This window comes from Oncorhynchus mykiss, chromosome 9, assembly GCF_057628025.1.
Source record: "Oncorhynchus mykiss isolate SJ-2025 chromosome 9, ASM5762802v1, whole genome shotgun sequence".
Taxonomy (NCBI): Eukaryota; Metazoa; Chordata; class Actinopteri; order Salmoniformes; family Salmonidae; genus Oncorhynchus; species Oncorhynchus mykiss.
The window spans coordinates 71,513,637-71,537,772 of NC_143030.1; the positions used below are offsets into that span (position 1 = coordinate 71,513,637).

Consider the following 24,136-nt stretch of genomic DNA (forward strand, 5'->3'; position numbering starts at 1 on the left):
AGACAAGAGAGGAGAGGACTGGGAGCAACGAGACAGAGAGACAAGAGAGGAGAGGACCGGGAGCAACGAGACAGAGAGACAAGAGAGTAGAGGACTGGGAGCAACGAGACAGAGAGACAAGAGAGTAGAGGACTGGGAGCAACGAGAGGAGAGGCAGAGATTAAAACATGCTGCTTGTGGATGAAACAAAACCAAGTCATCTAAATAATCTATCCTGCTTTGCAGTCTGTCTATGCAGTCTGTCTATGCAGTCTGTCTATGCAGTCTGTCTATGCAGTCTGTCTATGCAGTCTGTCTATGCAGTCTGTCTATGCAGTCTGTCTATGCAGTCTGTCTATGCAGTCTGTCTATGCAGTCTGTCTATGCAGTCTGTCTATGCAGTCTGTCTATGCAGTCTTCCTTAGCTCACCCCTTACTCAACAACTGAAACTGAAAGAAGGAGAGTCACGGGCTTGAAGAGAGGGAGAAAGAGCCAGAGAGACCTATTCAGAAGCACAAAGCCATGATGCCATTGAGAAGCGGACTGGCGGTTAAAAAGGGACAGATCAGTCAAAAACAAGGGCTTAACAAAACTGTCAAAAAAGGCATCCCCTTGGGGACAGAGCACACAGTGGCAAACACACAGTGGCAAACACAGTGGCAAACACACAGTGGCGAACACACAGTGGCAAACACACAGTGACAAACACACAGTGACAAACACACAGTGGCAAACACATAGACACACACTGAAACACGTGGCCTAGGGCTAGGTAGAGAAACAGAGAGACAAGAGACTTGCCTGCCTGCCTGCCTGCCTGCCTGCCTGCCTGCATGCCTGCCTGTCTGTCTGTCCCTCTCTCCTTGTCTCAGTCTCTCTCTTCCTCTCCTTCCCTCTGTCCCCCTCTCCCTCTTCTCATGTCCTCTCCCTCCCTCTTCTCACGTCTCTCTCTTCCTCTCCTTCCCTCTCTCCCTCCCCCACTCTCTCCCTCCTTCTCTCCGGCTCGGGCAGTGAGTATGAGTCAGAGAGATGTTGGAGTGAATACTAAAGAGTCTGCCGCCATCTCTAATGCCTTACTGCTGCACTACACAGCACACACACACACACACACACACACACAGACACACACACACACACACACACACACACACAGCGTTGTATGTAAACACACACACAGATTAGGAGCCACACATTTTATATATAAACACACAGCTCATACTCCACCTCAAGGCAAAGACTCTCACGCACACCAGCATCTTTTAACATATGACTAACATACAGTATGTAAGCTCATGTAAATATCCCAACAAACCACTAGTACCACATTGAGCCTTACCATGTCAGCTCTAAGCATAGCCTGCTAACGAAACCCCAACATAAAGGAAACCCCAACATAAAGTGTCTTAATGGGACGTTGGGTCACCACGAGCCACCAGAACAGCTTCAATGTGCCTTGACATAGATTCTCCAAATGTCTGGAACTCTATTGGAGAGATGCGACACCGTTCTTCCGAGAGAAGTTCCATCATTTGGTATTTTGTTCGTGGTGGTGGAAAACGCTGTCTTAGGGAACGCTCCAGATCGTAGGGGCCGCTCCAGATCTTAGGGCCGCTCCAGATCTTAGGGGCCGCTCCAGATCGTAGGGGCCGCTCCAGATCGTAGGGGCCGCTCCAGATCGTAGGGTTCCTCTATCTGTGACATGCTGCTGTGTACAAAGTACAGTGTGGGAAAATCCATTATCTGCAACAGTTTAAGTTCTGGCCTATAGAGACACAGAGATTGGAAATGGAACTTGATCCCAGCTATGCAATGGGTGTCCATATTGAGATCCCTGGGTCCAGTCTTAGTGTATGTGAGATCTGGCCAGTCAATCTGGCACAAAGATCTGGCCAGTCAATCTGGCCCTTCCTGCAATTCTCAGGATGGTGATTCCCTGTCCCTGTCCCTGTAACTGTGTCTATAACTGCGTCCCAAATGCAGTCCCATTTCCTATATAGTACATTACTTTTGACCAAGGCCCCCATAGGGGCCCATAGGTCCACTATGAAGGGAATATGGTGCCATCTGTGACAAAGACTATGACAGCAGAAGAGGGCAGATAATGTTTCCTCATTAGTACTGTTGCTATCAATAATTCAACTACAGGTCTTGTTGGGTTCAATGGTCCGGACGCTAATGTGTAGGGGCCCCTGCCTGGCCTTGCCTTGGCCTTGCCTTGGCCTTGCCTTGGCCTTGCCTTGCCTTGCCTGGCCTTGCCTTGCCTGGCCTGGCCTGCCTTTAATGGATGTCATGAAGAGGGGGTGAAATAGGAGCGTGGGGATCCTATGTCACATCACGCATGGGTGGGAGGAGGGGGTGGAGTAGGGATGTGATAGAAAATGGTCGGTCTGCTATGTCATGCCCATACAGCAATCAGTCTGAACGGATAGGTCCCCAGTCTGAACGGAGAGGTCCTCAGTCTGAACGGAGAGGTCCTCAGTCTGAACGGAGAGGTTCTCGGTCTGAACGGAGAGGTTCTCGGTCTGAACGGATAGATCCTTAGTCTGAACGGAGAGGTCCTCAGTCTGAACGGAGAGGTCCCCAGTCTGAACGGAGAGGTCCCCAGTCTGAACGGAGAGGTCCCCAGTCTAAACGGAGAGGTCCCCAGTCTGAACGGAGAGGTCCCCAGTCTGAACGGAGAGGTCCCCAGTCTGAACGGAGAGGTCCCCAGTCTGAACGGAGAGGTCCCCAGTCTGAACGGAGAGGTCCCCAGTCTGAACGGATAGATCCCCAGTCTGAACGGAGAGGTCCCCAGTCTGAACGGAGAGGTCCCCAGTCTGAACGGAGAGGTCCCCAGTCTGAACGGATAGATCCTCAGTCTGAACGGAGAGGTCCCCAGTCTGAACGGAGAGGTCCTCAGTCTGAACGGATAGGTCCCCAGTCTGAACGGAGAGGTCCCCAGTCTGAACGGAGAGGTCCTCAGTCTGAACGGAGAGGTCCTCAATCTGAACGGAGAGGTCCTCAGTCTGACGGATAGGTCCACTTACTAATATTGCCCTCAGCAGTTATCCACTGACTAATACTGGCCTCAGCAACTATACACTGACTAATAATGCCCTCAGCAGCTATCCATTGACTAATACTGCCCTCAGCAACTATCCACTGACTAATACTGCCCTCAGCAACTATCCATTGACTAATACTGCCCTCAGCAGCTATCCATTGACTAATACTGCCCTCAGCAACTATCCATTGACTAATACTGCCCTCAGCAGCTATCCATTGACTAATACTGCCCTCAGCAACTATCCATTGACTAATACTGCCCTCAGCAACTATCCATTGACTAATACTGCCCTCAGCAGCTATCCATTGACTAATACTGCCCTCAGCAGCTATCCACTGACTAATACTGCCCTCAGCAGCTATCCATTGACTAATACTGCCCTCAGCAACTATCCATTGACTAATACTGCCCTCAGCAACTATCCACTGACTAATACTGCCCTCAGCAGCTATCCACTGACTAATACTGCCCTCAGCAACTATCCACTGACTAATACTGCCCTCAGCAACTATCCATTTACTAATACTGCCCTCAGCAACTATCCACTGACTAATACTGCCCTCAGCAACTATCCATTGACTAATACTGCCCTCAGCAGCTATCCATTGACTAATACTGCCCTCAGAAGCTATCCACTGACTAATACTGCCCTCAGCAGCTATCCATTGACTAATACTTCCCTCAGCAGCTATCCATTGACTAATACTGCCCTCAGCAGCTATCCACTGACTAATACTGCCCTCAGCAGCTATCCACTGACTAATACTGCCCTCAGCAACTATCCATTGACTAATACTGCCCTCAGCAGCTATCCACTGACTAATAATGCCCTCAGCAGCTATCCACTGACTAATACTGCCCTCAGCAGCTATCCACTGACTAATACTGCCCTCAGCAACTATCCACTGACTAATACTGCCCTCAGCAGCTATCCATTGACTAATATGCCCTCAGCAACTATCCACTGACTAATACTGCCCTCAGCAGCTATCCACTGACTAATACTGCCCTCAGCAACTATCCACTGACTAATAATGCCCTCAGCAGCTATCAACTGACTAATACTGCCCTCAGCAACTATCCACTGACTAATAATGCCCTCAGCAACTATCCACTGACTAATACTGCCCTCAGCAACTATCCACTGACTAATAATGCCCTCAGCAACTATCCACTGACTAATACTGCCCTCAGCAACTATCCACTGACTAATAATGCCCTCAGCAACTATCCACTGACTAATACTGCCCTCAGCAGCTATCCACTGACTAATAATGCCCTCAGCAACTATCCACTGACTAATACTGCCCTCAGCAACTATCCACTGACTAATAATGCCCTCAGCCATAGCTAATGGCTTTAAACTTGAAACTTCGGCTGAGTTTTGGACCAGTACCACTACAAAAAGCAAAATGTTTGGTCAACTGAAAATTGCACTGCAAAAATGACCTTATTGCTAATGAGACAAGTATTATTAGCAAGCATTACAAAATTGAATTTTTGTACAGTGATTACCTAAACTATTTTCATTTTGGGGGTGTTATTAGCGTGGCAGACCTTGGTGCAAAAGTTATTTTTCTTTCAAACACTGGAACCAATGGAATAGTCCCAAAAGTGCAAACCCCACCCACTCATGCACTCCAAGGCATGCTCAATCAATCAATCAAACGATCACAGAGTATTTGAAAGAAAACCAATCCTATTTCAATCCAGGTCTGATTGTTTGGTTGTCAGTTATGGACAGCTCAGTAATCTGAGGCTGATGCCCTGAGAGGGAGAAAGTAATGTGGTGGTGGGTGAACCAGCTAATCCGTTGCAGTCTCTGTCACCAGCTGGAGGGATGACCTAAAGTAGCTGAGAGATATGAGCCTAGCAACCAAGACCTAAAGTAGCTGAGAGATATGAGCCTAGCAACCAAGACCTAAAGTAGCTGAGAGATATGAGCCTAGCAACCAAGACCTAAAGTAGCTGAGAGATATGAGCCTAGCAACCAAGACCTAAAGTAGCTGAGAGATATGAGCCTAGCAACCAAGACCTAAAGTAGCTGAGAGATATGAGCCTAGCAACCAAGACCTAAAGTAGCTGAGAGATATGAGCCTAGCAACCAAGACCTAAAGTAGCTGAGAGATATGAGCCTAGCAACCAAGACCTAAAGTAGCTGAGAGATATGAGCCTAGCAACCAAGACCTAAAGTAGCTGAGAGATATGAGCCTAGCAACCAAGACCTAAAGTAGCTGAGAGATATGAGCCTAGCAACCAAGACCTAAAGTAGCTGAGAGATATGAGCCTAGCAACCAAGACCTAAAGTAGCTGAGAGATATGAGCCTAGCAACCAAGACCTAAAGTAGCTGAGAGATATGAGCCTAGCAACCAAGACCTAAAGTAGCTGAGAGATATGAGCCTAGCAACCAAGACCTAAAGTAGCTGAGAGATATGAGCCTAGCAACCAATACCTAAAGTAGCAGAGAGAGATGGGCCTAGCAACCAAGACCTAAAGTAGCTGAGAGATATGAGCCTAGCAACCAAGACCTAAAGTAGCTGAGAGATATGAGCCTAGCAACCAAGACCTAAAGTAGCAGAGAGATATGAGCCTAGCAACCAAGACCTAAAGTAGCTGAGAGATATGAGCCTAGCAACCAAGACCTAAAGTAGCTGAGAGATATGAGCCTAGCAACCAAGACCTAAAGTAGCTGAGAGATATGAGCCTAGCAACCAAGACCTAAAGTAGCTGAGAGATATGAGCCTAGCAACCAAGACCTAAAGTAGCTGAGAGATATGAGCCTAGCAACCAAGACCTAAAGTAGCTGAGAGATATGAGCCTAGCAACCAAGACCTAAAGTAGCTGAGAGATATGAGCCTAGCAACCAAGACCTAAAGTAGCTGAGAGATATGAGCCTAGCAACCAAGACCTAAAGTAGCTGAGAGATATGAGCCTAGCAACCAAGACCTAAAGTAGCTGAGAGATATGAGCCTAGCAACCAAGACCTAAAGTAGCTGAGAGATATGAGCCTAGCAACCAAGACCTAAAGTAGCTGAGAGATATGAGCCTAGCAACCAAGACCTAAAGTAGCTGAGAGATATGAGCCTAGCAACCAAGACCTAAAGTAGCTGAGAGATATGAGCCTAGCAACCAAGACCTAAAGTAGCTGAGAGATATGAGCCTAGCAACCAAGACCTAAAGTAGCTGAGAGATATGAGCCTAGCAACCAAGACCTAAAGTAGCTGAGAGATATGAGCCTAGCAACCAAGACCTAAAGTAGCTGAGAGATATGAGCCTAGCAACCAAGACCTAAAGTAGCTGAGAGATATGAGCCTAGCAACCAAGACCTAAAGTAGCTGAGAGATATGAGCCTAGCAACCAAGACCTAAAGTAGCTGAGAGATATGAGCCTAGCAACCAAGACCTAAAGTAGCTGAGAGATATGAGCCTAGCAACCAAGACCTAAAGTAGCTGAGAGATATGAGCCTAGCAACCAAGACCTAAAGTAGCTGAGAGATATGAGCCTAGCAACCAAGACCTAAAGTAGCTGAGAGATATGAGCCTAGCAACCAAGACCTAAAGTAGAAGAGAGATATGAGCCTAGCAACCAAGACCTAAAGTAGCTGAGAGATATGAGCCTAGCAACCAAGACCTAAAGTAGCTGAGAGATATGAGCCTAGCAACCAAGACCTAAAGTAGAAGAGAGATATGAGCCTAGCAACCAAGACCTAAAGTAGCTGAGAGATATGAGCCTAGCAACCAAGACCTAAAGTAGCTGAGAGATATGAGCCTAGCAACCAAGACCTAAAGTAGAAGAGAGATATGAGCCTAGCAACCAAGACCTAAAGTAGCAGAGAGAGATGGGCCTAGCAACCAAGACCTAAAGTAGCTGAGAGATATGAGCCTAGCAACCAAGACCTAAAGTAGCAGAGAGATATGGGCCTAGCAACCAAGACCTAAAGTAGCAGAGAGATATGAGCCTAGCAACCAAGACCTAAAGTAGCTGAGAGATATGAGCCTAGCAACCAAGACCTAAAGTAGCAGAGAGATATGAGCCTAGCAACCAAGACCTAAAGTAGCAGAGAGATATGGGCCTAGCAACCAAGACCTAAAGTAGCAGAGAGATATGAGCCTAGCAACCAAGACCTAAAGTAGAAGAGAGAGATGGGCCTAGCAACCAAGACCTAAAGTAGCAGAGAGAGATGGGCCTAGCAACCAAGACCTAAAGTAGCTGAGAGATATGAGCCTAGCAACCAAGACCTAAAGTAGCTGAGAGATATGAGCCTAGCAACCAATATCTAAAGTAGCAGAGAGATATGGCCCTAGCAACCAAGACCTAAAGTAGCAGAGAGAGATGGGCCTAGCAACCAAGACCTAAAGTAGCTGAGAGATATGAGCCTAGCAACCAAGACCTAAAGTAGCAGAGAGATATGAGCCTAGCAACCAAGACCTAAAGTAGCAGAGAGATATGGGCCTAGCAACCAAGACCTAAAGTAGCAGAGAGATATGAGCCTAGCAACCAAGACCTAAAGTAGAAGAGAGAGATGGGCCTAGCAACCAAGACCTAAAGTAGCAGAGAGAGATGGGCCTAGCAACCAAGACCTAAAGTAGCTGAGAGATATGAGCCTAGCAACCAAGACCTAAAGTAGCTGAGAGATATGAGCCTAGCAACCAATATCTAAAGTAGCAGAGAGATATGGCCCTAGCAACCAAGACCTAAAGTAGCAGAGAGAGATGGGCCTAGCAACCAAGACCTAAAGTAGCTGAGAGATATGAGCCTAGCAACCAAGACCTAAAGTAGCTGAGAGATATGAGCCTAGCAACCAATACCTAAAGTAGCAGAGAGAGATGGGCCTAGCAACCAAGACCTAAAGTAGCTGAGAGATATGAGCCTAGCAACCAAGACCTAAAGTAGCAGAGAGAGATGGGCCTAGCAACCAAGACCTAAAGTAGCAGAGAGATATGGCCCTAGCAACCAAGACCTAAAGTAGCAGAGAGAGATGGGCCTAGCAACCAAGACCTAAAGTAGCTGAGAGATATGAGCCTAGCAACCAAGACCTAAAGTAGCAGAGAGAGATGGGCCTAGCAACCAAGACCTAAAGTAGCTGAGAGATATGGGCCTAGCAACCAAGACTTAAAGTAGCAGAGAGAGATCTCCATAAAGTAGTCTTGAGACCCAAACAGAGAAACAGGACCCTAGGCTATAGAATCCCTTCTCTGGTCTGTCAGAGACCTGAATGAAAAGATGATGTGATCACTTCACTTAATTGGGATGCTGCCTGTCTACCTGATAAGGTTGAGGTCTCTCCATTAAGATATAATGGTTTGCCAGTGGCCTGCAAGTCTAGTCCACCTGTAATGAGGATCTGCTGCTCCCTAGTGGTAGGACCCTATCAGCACAGTGTCAACTCTCCTAACAGAACAGACAGGGACACATTCAGCATGGCACAACATTGTGGAACACTGCAGATAGAAATGTCATTAATATAACATGCATAATGTGTTATTACACAAGTCAGAGACGCACGTTGTTGTAGATACTGCTGAACACACCCAGGCACCAGAGAAGGTGTCATATTATACCACCCTCTGCTTGCTCCTCCTAAACAGCTGTTTGGACTGGGGCCAGACTGAAAGAGATCACATGCAACTGAGACATCCATGTTCCCATTGATAGATACCCACACACAGGACAGGACAGGACAGAGGTAAATAAGGGAACAAACAGAAGGGGAGGTGAAATCATGTACAACCACTCAGAAAAAGCTTTCATCAGCCAAAAACAGTTCAATACAATTCCCCAAGAACAAACACCTCTCTAGATGATACCAATACTACAAGGAGACAAGGCGTAATCTGAAAATTGTGGACACCAGAGTTTGGGACCTTCCTCCATGGTCCACTCAGGGCAAACGGAAAGAAGAAGATTTGGGTGCAGAGATCTTGATGGCTGAGCAGTCTCCTCTGGGGGACTTTGGGTTGAATTCAGAGTTGAGAGCCTAAATGTGCAACGGTTTCAAATGATTCATTCATCGATGTAAATGCGGGACATTCTCATAAAATGTCAGAATATGCCGTTGGTGAAATAGTCAGTCATACTGTAGATTCACCAAAGACAGTTTGACCTCTCAGATATTTACCCCCTAGGTGCCACAGCCTCTGTTCCACATTCTTCACCAGAGGCTTAGAAGTTTAGGAGACAGACAGACACTACCTATCACCCTTCAAATGCCCTGTCAATACGGCTGAACCAACCCATTTCCCTTTTTCAAGAACATGAATTGTAGTTATATTTCAGCACCAGCGGGAGAGCCTTTCCCCTGGGACTTAGGCTAGGTAGTCTGTCTTTCCAAGCACTGTAGTTCACCTTTTCACACAAACACACACGCATGCCCACCCCCCACTTTCCCACACATTCCACCCTCTCCTCCCCTCCAGTAATGTTTGGCTCCATCTAATAGAGGTTTTGTGATGAAGACTGTGGTCTGAGCCTACGGCCATATATCATGCCTTAGGTTTCTCCTGGCACTGTGGCGGTGAATTTAGAACCTGCTCAGAAAGGTCAGAGGTGATGGGGCCAGGCAGCAGGCCTTCATCAGCACAGCTTTATTTCCACTGGGGTGCCAGGCTCACTCAATCAGATTGAGAAAAACCTTTTTATCCTCTACTTGTCAGTGTTCCAAACGGGACATTATTTGTCTTTTTACCTAAACACAGTACTTGACTTTGGAAGGAGCTCAACGGAACAGAGTACCGGTACCTCCAACTTTTTTCTGCTTGAGTTCCTGCACCTCGGTAGGAGGTATGTATGCTTGTATGCTTGGTAGGGGAAGAGTTCCCATTTTGAACCATTTTATTGTCTGAAGATACAAACTCCGCCTACACGGCAGGCCCACAGAGATAAAATCAGTTGCACCTGTAGGCATACCGCTTGCCAATCGGATAGCTTAGATCCCTGTGTTTACAGCAGCTTCCACCAGCCCACAGTTGATACTGATTGTAGAGCAGGCTACTGTAAGACTTCAAAACCATGCCTAGAGAGAGATTGTTAAGGAATACAGCAAAGGAGTGCTGTTTTTATGACTTTCATTTTCAAAATCTTTTAAAAGTTATTTCAATTGGTGGGGCGGCAGGTAGCCTAGCAGTTAAGAGCGTTGGGCCAGTAACCGAAAGGTCGCTGCTACGGATCCCCAATCCTACTAGGTGAAAAATCTGTCGATGTGCCCTTGAGCAAGGCACTTAACCCTAATTGCTCCTTTAAGTCGCTCTAGACAAAAGCATCTGTCTAAAGTAATAGGCTATGACAATGGACCTATTGCCAGTGTTATCATACAGCCTAGCTTGAGACTTGAAATATAAGGGACTACATTTATAATAAAGGGTGGGCCTACATGCAGAAAATCGGTCCTCAGTCTGAACGGAGAGGTTCTCAGTCTGAACGGAGAGGTCCTCAGTCTGAACGGAGAGGTTCTCAGTCTGAACGGAGAGGTCCTCAGTCTAAACGGAGAGGTCCTCAGTCTGAACGGATAGGTCCTCAGTCTGAACAGATAAATCCTCGGTCTGAACGGAGAGGTCCCCAGTCTGAACGGAGAGGTCCTCAGTCTGAATGGAGAGGTCCTCAGTCTGAGTGGAGAGGTCCTCGGTCTGAACGGAGAGGTCCTCGGTCTGAACGGAGAGGTCCTCGGTCTGAACGGAGAGGTCCTCGGTCTGAACGGAGAGGTCCTCGGTCTGAACGGAGAGGTCCTCGGTCTGAACGGAGAGGTCCTCAGTCTGAACGGAGAGGTCCTCGGTCTGAACGGAGAGGTCCCCAGTCTGAACGGAGAGGTCCCCAGTCTGAACGGAGAGGTCCTCAGTCTGAACGGATAGATCCTCAGTCTGAACGGAGAGGTCCTCAGTCTGAACGGAGAGGTCCTCAGTCTGAACGGAGAGGTTCTCAGTCTGAACGGAGAGGTCCTCAGTCTGAACGGAGAGGTCCTCGGTCTGAACGGAGAGGTCCTCGGTCTGAACGGAGAGGTCCTCGGTCTGAGTGGAGAGGTTCTCAGTCTGAACGGAGAGGTCCTCAGTCTGAACGGAGAGGTCCTCAGTCTGAACGGAGAGGTCCTCAGTCTGAACGGAGAGGTCCTCGGTCTGAACGGAGAGGTCCTCAGTCTGAACGGAGAGGTCCTCGGTCTGAACGGAGAGGTCCTCGGTCTGAATTAAACAATATCTCAGAAGAGGAGACTGGGATGAGGTAACTAAGGTATTTATTGAGACAGGGAGAGATGGAGTGCAGGTCAGGGGAAGCTCGGGCGGGTTGCTGAAACCAGGTGTGGAGGCTGAGGCGAGAGGGGTTGAGACAGGGTAAGAAGGTCTGGAGGGGAATCCAAGGGAGTAGTAGAATGGGGAATCCAGGACAGAGTAGCAGGAGTATGAGACGTGGGACTGGAGACAGGGACCAGATTCAGAGTGAACAGAACTGTAGCGGAGAGGAGAACAGAGTCAGGCAAGGAAAACAGGCACAACACGATCTGAATGGTAACAAACAGCTAGACTGAGCAGAGATTACGATCTGGCAGTGTGGAAGTGGCAGGACTTAGTATTTGTAGAGGTCTTGATTATAGAACGGGTTGCAGCTGATGGGGATCTGACTCCAGCACACCTGTCTCTGCCCACACAATCACACACAGAGAGAGAGGGGGAGAGACCACTGGGGAAGTGGCAGCAGGTCAAGGAGCCACGGGATGAGACACATGACCCCCCCTCCCACGGATGCCACCTGGCGCCTGACCAGGCTTATCTGGGTGTGAGGTATGGAATCTCGCAAGAGGGAGGGGTCCAGAATGTTACGGCGGGGCACCCAGCAGCACTCCTCAGGCCCGTATCCCTCCCAGTCCACCAGGTACTGCCAGCCGTGACCCTGACCATCCAAAAGCCGCCGGACGGTATAGGCAGGATGGTCATCGATGAGCCGATGGGGTGGAGGAGCTGCTGCAGAAGGAGACGGGACAGGGGCAGACAGGTTTAGTCAGGGACACAAGGTGGGGTGGATCTTAAGAGAGTTTCAGGTGCACAGTAGAGGGGTTAGTGACACGATCAATCTCAAAGAGACCAATTAATCAGGGGGCAAGTTTCCTGGAAGCCACTTTCAAGGGAAAGTCCTTCAACGAGAGCCATACCCTTTGGCCTGGAGTGTAGACTGGAGGGTCCTGGCGGTCCTGGCGGAGGCACAATGAAGGCCAACCCGGGCCCTCCTCCAGGTGCGATGACAACGGCACATGTGGTCATGAACTGAGGACACCGCTACCTCAAATCAAATCAAATTGTATTGGTCACGTACACATGGTTAGCAGATGTTAATGCGAGTGTAGTGAAATGCTTGTGCTTCTAGTTCCGACCATGCAGTAACATCTAACAAGTAATATAACCTAACAATTTCACAACAACTACATTATACACACAACTGTAAAGGAATGAATAAGAATATGTACATAAAAATATATGGATGAGCGATGGCCGAACGGCATAGGCAAGATGCAGTAGATGGTATAGAGTACAGTATATACATATGAGATGTAGGGTATGTAAACATTATATAAAGTGGCATAGTTTAAAGTGACTAGTGATACATTTATTACATCCAATTTTTTATTATTAAAGTGGCTAGAGATTTGAGTCAGTATGTTGGTAGCAGCCACTCAATGTTGGTGATGGTTGTTTAACAGTCTGATGGCCTTGAGATAGAAGCTGTTTTTCAGTCTCTCGGTCCCAGCATTGATGCATCTGTACTGACCTCGCCTTCTAGATAATAGCAGGGTGAACAGGCAGTGGCTCGGGTGGTTGTTGTCCTTGATGATCTTTATGGCCTTCCTGTGACATCGGGTGGTGTAGGTGTCCTGGAAGGCAGGTAGTTTCCCCCGGTGATACGTTGTGCAGACCTCACTACCCTCTGGAGATTTACGGTTGTGGCGGAGCAGTTGCCGTACCAGGTGGTGATACAGCCAGACAGGATGCTCTCAATTGTGCATCTGTAAAAGTTTGTGAGGGTTTTTGGTGACAAGCAACATTTCTTCAGCCTCCTGAGGTTGAAGAGGCGCTGTTGCGCCTTCTTCACCACGCTGTCTGTGTGGGTGGACCATTTCAGTTTGTCCGTGATGTGTTTCCCCCGAGGAACTTAAAACTTTCCACCTTCTCCACTACTGTGGGGGTGCTCCCTCTGCTGTTTCCTGAAGTCCACGATCATCTCCTTTGTTTTGTTGATGTTGAGTGTGAGGTTATTTTCCTGACACCACACTCCAAGAGCCCTCACCTCCTCCCTGTAGGCCGTCTCGTCGTAGTTGGTAATCAAACCTACCACTGTAGTGTCGTCTGCAAACTTGATGATTGAGTTGGAGGCGTGCATGGCCACGCAGCCATGGGTGAACAGGGAGTACAGGAGAGGGCTAAGAAGCACCCTTGTGGGGCCCCAGTGTTGAGGTAGAGGGGGAAGGGCCCAGGTTGTCTCCGTCCAGCAGAGGGGTAGAGGGGGAAGGGCCTAGGTTGTCTCCGTCCAGCAGAGGGGTAGAGGGGGAAGGGCCTAGATTGTCTCTGTCCAGCAGAGGGGTAGAGGGGGAAGGGCCTAGGTTGTCTCTGTCCAGCAGAGGGGTAGAGGGGGAAGGGCCTAGGTTGTCTCTGTCCAGCAGAGGGGTAGAGGGGGAAGGGCCTAGGTTGTCTCTGTCCAGCAGAGGGGTAGAGGGGCAGACCATTTGAAGCAGTAAGCACTTTTCACCAGCCGAGGGTCGGGGGACAGTGTTACAGTAGAGACACAGGGGCTATGACTGTCCTTACCTCTCAGTAATAAACCGCTCATACCACAAACCGTTAAAGCCTAGTGCCATTTCTCTGACCTTTAACCTTATCTCTATATCGTTACGTTTTATGTGCACCCCCAGTTAAACTGACTAGGAAGATAGGATACATCTTAAGTTACGACGGTGGGCGGGTAACTTGTCTCGTGACGTTTCTGAGCTCTTGTTTCAAATGTTGATTCTGACTGAAGTGTGTACCATAACAACACAATTCTGTGAATCTCTGAAAATTCAGGCTTTCACAATAACTATTGTGATCATGTGAAAGTCAGGAATAGGATTCATCTGTTTCACCGACCCCTCAACGTCATCTGTTTATGTGTGTGTTTATAGGGCAGACTATCATAAATGGAGTACAATAAAATCACTCACCAGGGATTGAGTTTCTATGACGTAGGCTACTACTGGAGGACGCCTGCCTTTATTTCATCAGTCCGTATTCCTATTTGAATAATGCACCAGGTTGTGAGGAAAATACATTGTTCCAAAAAGGTGGCTATCATGTGTCCCGTCTTAGCAATGAATGTCCTATGGACATGTGGACATGTGGTTTCATGTGTTTATGAATGGGGACTTATTCAAGATTCAAGTCAATTGGCTGGTACAGTATTGGTACAGGCTCACTAGTACTTACCTGTGCTGTCCAAAAGAGGGAGCAGCATCTTTCATGTTCCTATTCAGAGCCATTGCATTGCTTGGAGCCCCATATGACCATTGTTCCAAAGATAAGCATGTACCTTATTAGATGTATTTACCCAGTCAGAGCCTAGGTCTACTGCATGGAAAGAGAGGATCATGTATTTTTAGCCAATTTAGCATTAGAATATTGAATAGTCCATATGTGGCGTTTATCAGTGATGATCATTATGAAAATGTGTATGAAACAACCTTGATGCCTACATACCTCCATTACACCTCAACGTTTAGGCTAGCTCTGCTGGTCGAGGGCGCTACAGAGCTCGACGACATGTAAGCCTTGATCACACCGATAGTGTTATTGCTCAAAATGACCCGCAGCATCATCTGGATATGTGTTTAACAACAGGTCAACATTCACCTTCTGCTACCATTTCTGTCAAGTCGTCTAAACATACAGTTTGACCCATACGTTTGATAAATCCAACGTATACACCACCCAGAATGCAACGCAATACTGCAAAGCAAACGCAGCGTTTCATTAGAAATGAATGTAATTCTGGTGTACCAAAATGAAATGACACTGTCGGTGTGATCGATGCCTTAGGCTATCCCCTGGCTGACTCAACTCACGTGACTTTGAGTTCGGTGTCAGCAGAGAGGAAAAGTCGAAGCGAGAGCGTTCATTCTCTCAAAATCTGTCCACCCAGGAATACACAGATTCTGCTTAAAGGGTGACTGAACTTCCTTGTTTTTTGGTTTATTCAATAAGAAATGCTGCGGTAATGACTGAGGCCAAACAATATTATACAATATGGGGGGGGTCAATATGAGTGTCTCTTATGTGTGTGTTCACATGTGGAAAGCGTTTGTACATTGACTCTGCCAAAACAGTACACAGTTACAGACCCTTCTACATAACAAGGTACTGTGCCTTGAAGTCGCCTTGGCTAGCTAGTGCTAACAAAGATTATGGCTATACTGACAAGATGTACGTCTCTCCTCCCTAACAATGGGAGTCGTTGTCCACAAAGCGGCACAGCAGGCTGTCTCATTCCCCCCTATCCTTTCTTTGGATTGGTGGATACATCTCATTATTGTAACCCTTTTTAAAATATTTGTTGAGGGTTGTTGATGTCAACCGCCTGTATTCAATAGAGAGAGATGCTATCATACTAGCCTCATGCCATGAATACGCATAGCCATCTCGAGACAACTCCGATATAAAGGGTTTTTGCTCAAAGTTGCCGGGATGTCACGTGTCCTACTTATATTATTAAGCATTACGAAACGTATATTCAACCTAATACACCTCACGTAGCATATAAGCCTTAAAACCAATTTGTTGACCAAATTTGACATTCTCTCTTTGACCGCCATACAAAAACTCCTTGCTTGGTGGGTGAAACAATGAAAAAACACCTGCAGGAGAGAGACAGGGTTTCTGCCGAGTTTGGCCTATCTCTTCCTCTCTGGTGCTAGCCAACTTCATTCAATAATTTGCTTCAGCTGGCTGGTGTGTGACTGTGGTTGGTTTGACATTGGATAGTCTATCTCTGGGGCTAGTTAGGGACCGTCAATAAGGCTCCAGAGTGGCGCAGCAGTCTAAGGCACTGCATCTCTGTGCTAGAGGTGTCACTACAGACCCTGGTTCGATCACGGGCTGTATCACAACCAGCCGTGATCAGAAGTCCTATAGGGTGGCCCAGCGTCGTCCGGGGTAGGGGAGGGTTTGGACGGGTTAGGGGAGGGTTTGGCTGGAGTTGGCCGTCATTGTAAAATACGAATTTGTTCTCAACTGACTTGCCTAGATAAATATAAAATAAATTGCACAATGTAAATGGGACAATACTTTCATGTTGCACATATTTTAGTTGTCTCAATAAATTATTTAAAAAAATGTGTATATGGATTTCTGCAATTTCAGTATAGTTTGAGCTTTTTATTATGTAATTTAGAGCTATTGAAAATAAATGATATTGTCCCATGTACATTGTGTAATTTACTGATGTTCTCTAACTAGCCCCATATGGATATCAAACGTAAAAAAAAAATTGACCAAGAAAATTATGATTGGGTAGTGTGCAGCTGCGTTCGGAATTGATGATTACTTTGGTGCTGTGGGCAGGTGTGAAATAAACCCAACCCAAGGAAAACTGTTAGGGTAACCTTCATTCTGTTACATACCATCTTTTCCTATCATTAAAACCAATAGGGTAACCTTCATTCTGTTACATACCATCTTTTCCTATCATTAAAACCAATAGGGTAACATTCATTCTGTTACATACCATATTTTCCTATCATTAAAACCAATAGGGTAACCTTCATTCTGTTACATACCATCTTTTCCTATCATCTCACAAATCTCTGTTTCGGACGAGACTGACTTTATGACCAAAATTATCCTATTTAAACTTTGTAGTCAATTTTGACACTAGAATCGATGCCTCATATCGATGCTACATAGGCCGTATTCAAAAACGAGAAGCTGCTTTTTAGGGGCAGTCACTCTTTAATAAGCAGACCGATAAACAGACTGCCTGCCTTCCCGCATTTGGGACAAAAACTCCCATTGCTAGGGTGGATACAAAACCATCTCCTCATTATATACGAGTGTTAGCCAGACTCCTCCGTAGCTCTATAGACCTAATTTGGCCACAATAAGTGTGTTCGAGCGGATCACTTTTGTCAAGTCCATCGTTGGTCTTTCAAAGTGTGTTGAATTATGGTTAAAGAAATGGCCCAACATGTCAACTCCATGAACTTCACAAAAATCATGTGATCAAAGGACATGCAGCTTTTTATGAAGTCGCCTTCAAGTCACTGCAGTTGCTTCTCACCAACTGCACCATTCAGCCATTCAGCACCATTCCCACTGCATTGTGGGAGGCACTATTTGTTAACCATTTATTAGTGTGTTTTTGTTTGACCCTCAGGAAGGTGGCTAAAGATGTGACTGACACAGGAACCAACTTTGCCATGATTCTAAAAAATGAAAGAGATATTTGAGACCTCTCTCTAGCCATTTAATTGTACACAAGTTATGTTTTCAGTTTGTGAGTGTGTGATATGGGGGTGTAGAACAGGGAATGCGCCACAATTTTGTAGGAAACAGGTGGGGGGGTCTTTCGACTAGATAACACAGCCACAAAGTTAGATTCCACAGCTACAAAGTCAATAATGGCACAAAAAAATGCTTAATTTAGGGTTTGGGTTAGGCATAAGTTTAGCAGTTTGGTTAAGGTTAGGTTTAAAGTATAATTTTAGGAAGATAAATTGTAGAAATGGGTGGGGTTTAGCCCTAATTATGACTTTGTGGCTGTGCATCATCATCATGATGTGGCTGGTGACACTTTGCTTTATGAAAGTACAGTATCTTAACAATTTGACTGCTGACATGCATCAACAGTGGACTAATGAAAAAGATAACAAAAGACAGTATTTTGAGTGGATTTTCTCTTTTACTAGCAAAGACCCAGGTGGAGGTTCACCGCATTCAGTGTCCTACCTGAAATCAATCAGAGTGCACAAACAATTAATTCAAACGGACCAATAAACTCACAGTTCCAAGTCACATGATTGAAGTAATTCACTACTTCTAGGCTTTCACCTGTGTATTTTATGGCCTCAATATTTTTTGCAGTTGTAGTTTAGGAGTACAAGGATTAGGCTCAGCTAATGAGTGAAAAGTAGCGTCTGTAACTAAAACCTACAAAACACCCTGACCTTCAACATTTGGAATCCCCTGTTGCCCACAATCAGTGTCTTGTGGGCCACACCTGTATATATCCAACATCATTCTCAAGCTGAAAAGGTTGCTTCCCTTCCTCGAGGCCATGGCTAGTCTAAACGATTTTAGTGCGAGGTTTTACTCCTACAACAAGATGTACAGTTATGAAATGCGACTCCAGAGCTTTGCCGATTGGCCTTTTCGTGAGGAATGTCAATGCACACCTGAAATGGTAAGATGAAGAAACCACCATTCAGTATCGCACAATGTTTCCTGTCAGTGAGGATGCTGGGGTCACCTGTAACTCTCAAACTCTTCTCTGTATGTGGGGTGTTCAGTAGTTACATTTATACACTGTTGACTCCATGTGAACTATGCCATGTTTTAATGTTTAGAAATGTCAATCATTGCTTTCAAACCGGTTTTTGAAACGTGCTGATATGCTCATTTCATATCAGAGAGGAAAAAATATTTTAATTAAAGACCCACTTGCAGCAATTTTGCACAGCTCCACAAGCCGTGTGCCTCCAGTTGAGAAACTAAACTTCCTCCCCAGTTAAGATTACAAACAGGTGTTCGGAGCATGCTAGATGGCTAATTAGCACAGGAAGCTACCTATGTCTTCTGTAAATAAGCAATGTAACATGGAGATGTGGCCTTGTGGGAACACTAACCCTATAAAGATGTGTAGCATTAAAAATATATTTCTCACTGTTTCCAAAACTGGACTGCAAGTAACGAGTTCAGTTAGAGAAGCGTCGGGGCGCTTACCAAAACTCCCTCGCCAATATGCGCTAAAGACATTAGCATCTGACTGGGGTAGGCTCACCTGATACCTTACATTTCAATGAATGTCATTCTGACCAGACCTAACTCGGAAATGACGGGCAGGGAGAAAAGAGGTCATGAAATGTAGGTCAAGCACTTATTTTCTACAGGAGAGAAATTATTCTTTTTTTTTTTTTTTTTACATAGACATGAATCCGCCTTCTGACAACTACATAGATAACACCCTGGCCCTCTCCAATATGTCCCTGGTTGTGCAGGTTGATTATGATCCAACAACCAACTCATGATGCCCCTAGCTTTGAATCATAACTAGGACTAGTCTTGGGCAATTCAGTCACACACAGAATTTAGACTTCTCCATTGGATTATATTTGTTGGACCCTTATGAAAGCGGCTACACGTTAAGGCTATTGTGTAAACTGCTGTGATTGCATTTGAGCCCTTCCTGGCTGCCCAGGGGATGGATGTGTCCAATGTGACGATTTACTAAAAAGGTGTTAGATTTTGTTTTGTCTGGTGCATTTTCTTCAGTCCTCCCTTGACCCTTACCCCTCCCTCTGCTTCTGGTGATAAACTGTGTGGTGACAGCTCCCTGCCATGTTACTTAACCCTGACACAGCCACACCACATAGTCAGGCCCCTACAATGTTACCACGTTGCTTAACCCTCAAAAAGCCACAACCAACTTAGACTTGGCGGCGGGGGGGGGGGTTCAATTTGATATGTATTTGTTGATGCCGTCATCCATTTCGTATGTTATGAATCATATGCATTTTCAAAATACAAATTCCAATTTGTTGCTTAAGTTAGCTAGGTGGTCTAAGGCACTGCTTCTCATTGCTAGAGATGTCACCACAGACCATGGTTCGATTCCAGGTTGTATCACAACTGGCTGTGATTGGGAGTCCCATAGGGCGGTGCACAACTGTCCCAGCATCTGCTGTGTGTCCAGGAATGTTTTGTGAGCACTGACTATATAAACAAACCCAGACAAAGTTGTAATAAGTCATCACAAACCTAATGTATTTAGAGACAGTGTACCGTTTATGTATTACTCTCAATGCTTTTACACAATGTAGAAACATATTTCAATGACAGCTATTTGTATCATCACTAACTTTTTTATAATTCATGTATTTACAATGTTTACATAGGAGTTTCTAGGGCACAGCATGTGCTTCAGAAGTAGCTAGACTTCTTAGGCCCAGTATAGGCTATATCTTTAATAGATTTTGTATTTTTTTTTCTCCTAAACTTAAGTTGAGAGTATCAAGAAAAAATGTAAATTCAGCACTGCTAGGTGGCAAATTTTAGCCTAGGGGTTAGGGGTAGGTTTAGCTGAGTAGTTGTTTAAATGCTAAAGTTGTCTGTATTGATTGGCCTACCATGTGACCTAACCTACACTTAACCCTGACCACATCAGAAATGTCTACCAGTAGAATGGTGCGTTGGCTCATTTCATCTGGTACACATTCACTGGCTGCACCAGGTTGCCAGTTAAGGTACCTAAAGCTAACCCTCAAACAGCCAGACAACTCCATCAGGCAGCCTACCCATCATTGATACACACCTGATGGGCATCAGACCATAGGCCTATGTTAGATATATTGTGACCTGCCAGTGTCTATTTAAGGATGGAAAAGGGCAGGGTTTGTCCACTGCTCCGTTGTGACTTAACAGTGTGTTAAAGGTTGATGCTCCTTCTGAACATGTTACTTACCTGTATTTGCAGATGGCGACGGCAGGGTTCGTCCACTGCCCCAGTGTGAACGAGCCTGATGTGGCCTGCTGCTTCTTCTGTCTCAGAGAGCTGGAGGGCTGGGAGCCTGAGGACAACCCATGGTAAACTTGGTCCTTGCACTAGCGTTATTACTGGTCAGATAAAGCTCTGTGTCTGAATTGTTTAGGAAACCATCAAGTCCTCACCATTCACATTGGATTCAATAGCATTATCGTTCAGTAGAAACGCTGTACCATTTGACATGTTATGTTATCAGCAAAGCCTTTCAGTTGTCATGTTAAGTCTTAATGATCTACATGTCTCTGTCTGTCCTCTGTAGGTCTGAGCATATCAAACGGTCTCCTAACTGTGGCTTCCTGGCCATGAAGAAAGACTTTGGGGAGCTGACTGTGGCTGAGTTCTATCACCTGGAGCAGGAGAGACTGCGTATCTACATTGTACGTCACCAACCCTATGTATATAAACTCAGCAAAAAAAGAAACGTCTTCACTGTCAACTGCGTTTATTTTCAGCAAACTTCATGTGTAAATATTTGAATGAACATAAGATTCAACAACTGAGACAAACTGAACAAGTTCCACAGACTTGTGACTAACAGAAATTGAATGATGTGTCCCTGAACAAAAGGGGTCAGGGGGGGGGGGGTCAAAATCAAGTCAGTATCTGGTGTGGCCACCAGCTGCATTAAGAACTGCAGTGGATCTCATGGACTGCACCAGATTTGCCAGTTGTTGCTGTGAGATGTTACTCTTCCACCAAGGCTCCTGCAGGTTCCCAGACATTTATTGGTGGGAATAGCCCTAGCTCTCACCCTCCGATCCAACAGGTCCCAGACGTGGTCAATGGGATTGAGATCCGGGCTCTTCGCTGGCCATGGCAGAACACCAACATTCCTGTCTTGCAGGAAATCACTCACAGAACGAGCAGTCTGGCTGGTGGCATTGTCATGCTGGAGGGTCATGTCAGGATGTGCCTGCAGGAAGGTTACCACATGAGGGAGGATGTCTTCCCTGTAACGCACAGCGTTGATTGCCTGCAATGATAACAAGCTCAGTCCGATGCTGTGACACACCACCCCAGACCATAACGGACCCTCCACCTCCAAATCGATCCCGCTCCAGAGTACAGGCCTCGGTGTAACATTCATTCCTTCAACGATAAATGTTAATCTTACATCACCCCTGATGAGACAAAACCGCAACTCATCAGTGAAGAGCACTTTTTGCCAGTCCTGTCTGGTCCAGCGATGGTGGGTTTGTGCCCATAAGCGACGTTGTTGCTGGTGATGTCTGGTGAGGACCTGCCTTACAACAGGCCTACAAGCCCTCAGTCCTGCCTCACCTCAGCCAATTGCGGACAGCCTCGGCACTGATGGAGGGATTGTGCATTCCTGGTGTAACTCGGGCAGTTGTTGTTGCCATCCTGTACCTGTCCTGCAGGTGTGATGTTTGGATGTACCGATCCTGTGCAGGTGTTACACGTGGTCTGCCACAGAGGACGATCAGCTGTCCATCTTGTCCCCCTGTAGCGCTGTCTTAGGTGTCTCGCAGTTCGGACCTTAATCTATTACCCTGGCCACATCTGCAGTCCTCATGCCTCCTTGCAGCATGCCTAAGGCGCATTCACACAGAAGAGCAGGGACCCTGGAGTCAGTAGAAAGGCCTCTTTAGTTTTCTTAACTGTGACCTTAATTGCCTACCTTCTGTAAGCTGTTAGTGTCTTAACGACTGTTCCACAGGTGCATGTTGATTAATTCTTTATGGTTCATTGAACAAGCTTGGAACAGTGTTTAAACCCTTTACAATGAAGATCTGTGAAGTTATTTGAATTCGTAAAAATCATCTTTGAAAGACAGGGTCCTGAAATGGACGTTTCTTTTTTTTTCTGAGTTTCTGTGATGTTTCTTAAGACTTTTTTTCCCCCAATGGGAACATTTGTCTTGGCCACACCATACTGCCATATTAAGAATAAACATCATATACAGGTAACTGCCAAAATAATAGAAACTGCAGTTAATTATGGATACAGTTGTGGTTCTTGACTTAATTAGGTAATTAACATCCCATCATGCTTAGGGTCAGATGTAAAAATGCTGGGCAGACTATTTTGGCTTCCATGGCTAAGCCCCCATAGGATGACAATACAACCCTTCCACAGGGCACGAGTGGTCGCTGAATGGTTTGATGCGCATTAAACAATGTGTACCATATGACATGGGTGTCTCAGTCACCAGATCTCAACTCTAATGTAATGCTTATGGGAGATTCTAGCGCTGCGCCTGAGATTGCATTTTCCTCCAACAAAACACCAAATTATGTCTTTTTGTGGAAGAATGGCATCGCATCCCTCCAATAGAGTTCCAGACACTTGTGAAATATATGCCAAGGTGCATTGAATCTGTTCTTGGTCGTGATGGCCCAACCCCCAATTTAAGACCCTTTGTTGGCGTTTCCTTTTTATTTTGGCAGTCACCTGTGTATTTATTTACCTGTAGATCTCATTCAAGGCAAATGCTTGATGTAGAGTACTTTGCCCTTGGAAGTTCTATGTAGACTCAGGCCTTCACTGAAAGTTATATTCTTTAGGTTTGAGCTGTATTTAATACTTGCTGTAGTGTTGCGGTCGTTTTTCAGTTTAATGTAGGCCTAAGCTGTTGTCATTTCTACTGTTGTAGAGGAAGACTATCCATTTGAAGATCGCCAATTTTCGAGATGAGGTGGAGAAAACCGTTAATTACATGAGGACGCTGTTTGATTCGGGATCTGTAATGTAGTTGTATATTTTAGCCTTGGGTGTTTTATCTGTAAATATTTTAGTGAATAAAGCTCTTCTATTTTCTACCGTGTTACATAATGTTTTAGAACTATTTGAATGCAGAATTGCATTTTACCACAAGGTGGTGCCTTCACACTGGTTGTATGTAGCCCCGTTTTCCAGTGGTGGGGAAAAAGTACCTGATTTGTCATACTTTAGTCATTTTCTATCTTTACTTTTACTCAAGTACTTTTACTTTATACCATTGCTGTTTTCCAACATTGTCAGACATGTAGGCTACTATAGCTCAGCTTCTCTAGCCCACATTCATAAAAGCATCTAGTTTGGTGTGTTGCATTTAGACATTTTGCCTTTTTGATTAGAATGGGAAGATTGCATTGACAACTTTGATCTGATCCACATTGCTACTCTGAGATACTTTCTGGACCCTAACACCCCAGGGGCAAATTATTTCACTTTAAAAAAAGGCACAGATTAACGTTGAGTTTTCCTGAATATGAGACAACCAGTTTATTTTCAAACCTTGACCCTGGACAGATGGCCCCAAGCCCCTCCCTCTACACCAACTGTTGCTCTAGTAACATCTGTCACTTATAGGGGTGCGTTCAGCAGGGTGAGGGGTGTCCATGTCACT

General features: G+C 45.8%; 1 protein-coding gene across 1 annotated transcript; it reads left to right on the plus strand.

Moving 5' to 3' along the window:
* Positions 1-18,083: 18,083 nt before the first annotated feature.
* birc5b (baculoviral IAP repeat containing 5b) lies at positions 18,084-23,565 on the plus strand. The gene is made up of 4 exons (XM_021616803.3): positions 18,084-18,429; positions 20,719-20,828; positions 21,047-21,164; positions 23,402-23,565. The coding sequence occupies exons 1-4, from the start codon at positions 18,304-18,306 to the stop codon at positions 23,498-23,500; spliced, it is 453 nt and encodes a 150-aa protein (XP_021472478.1). The 5' UTR covers positions 18,084-18,303; the 3' UTR covers positions 23,501-23,565.
* Positions 23,566-24,136: the final 571 nt, after the last annotated feature.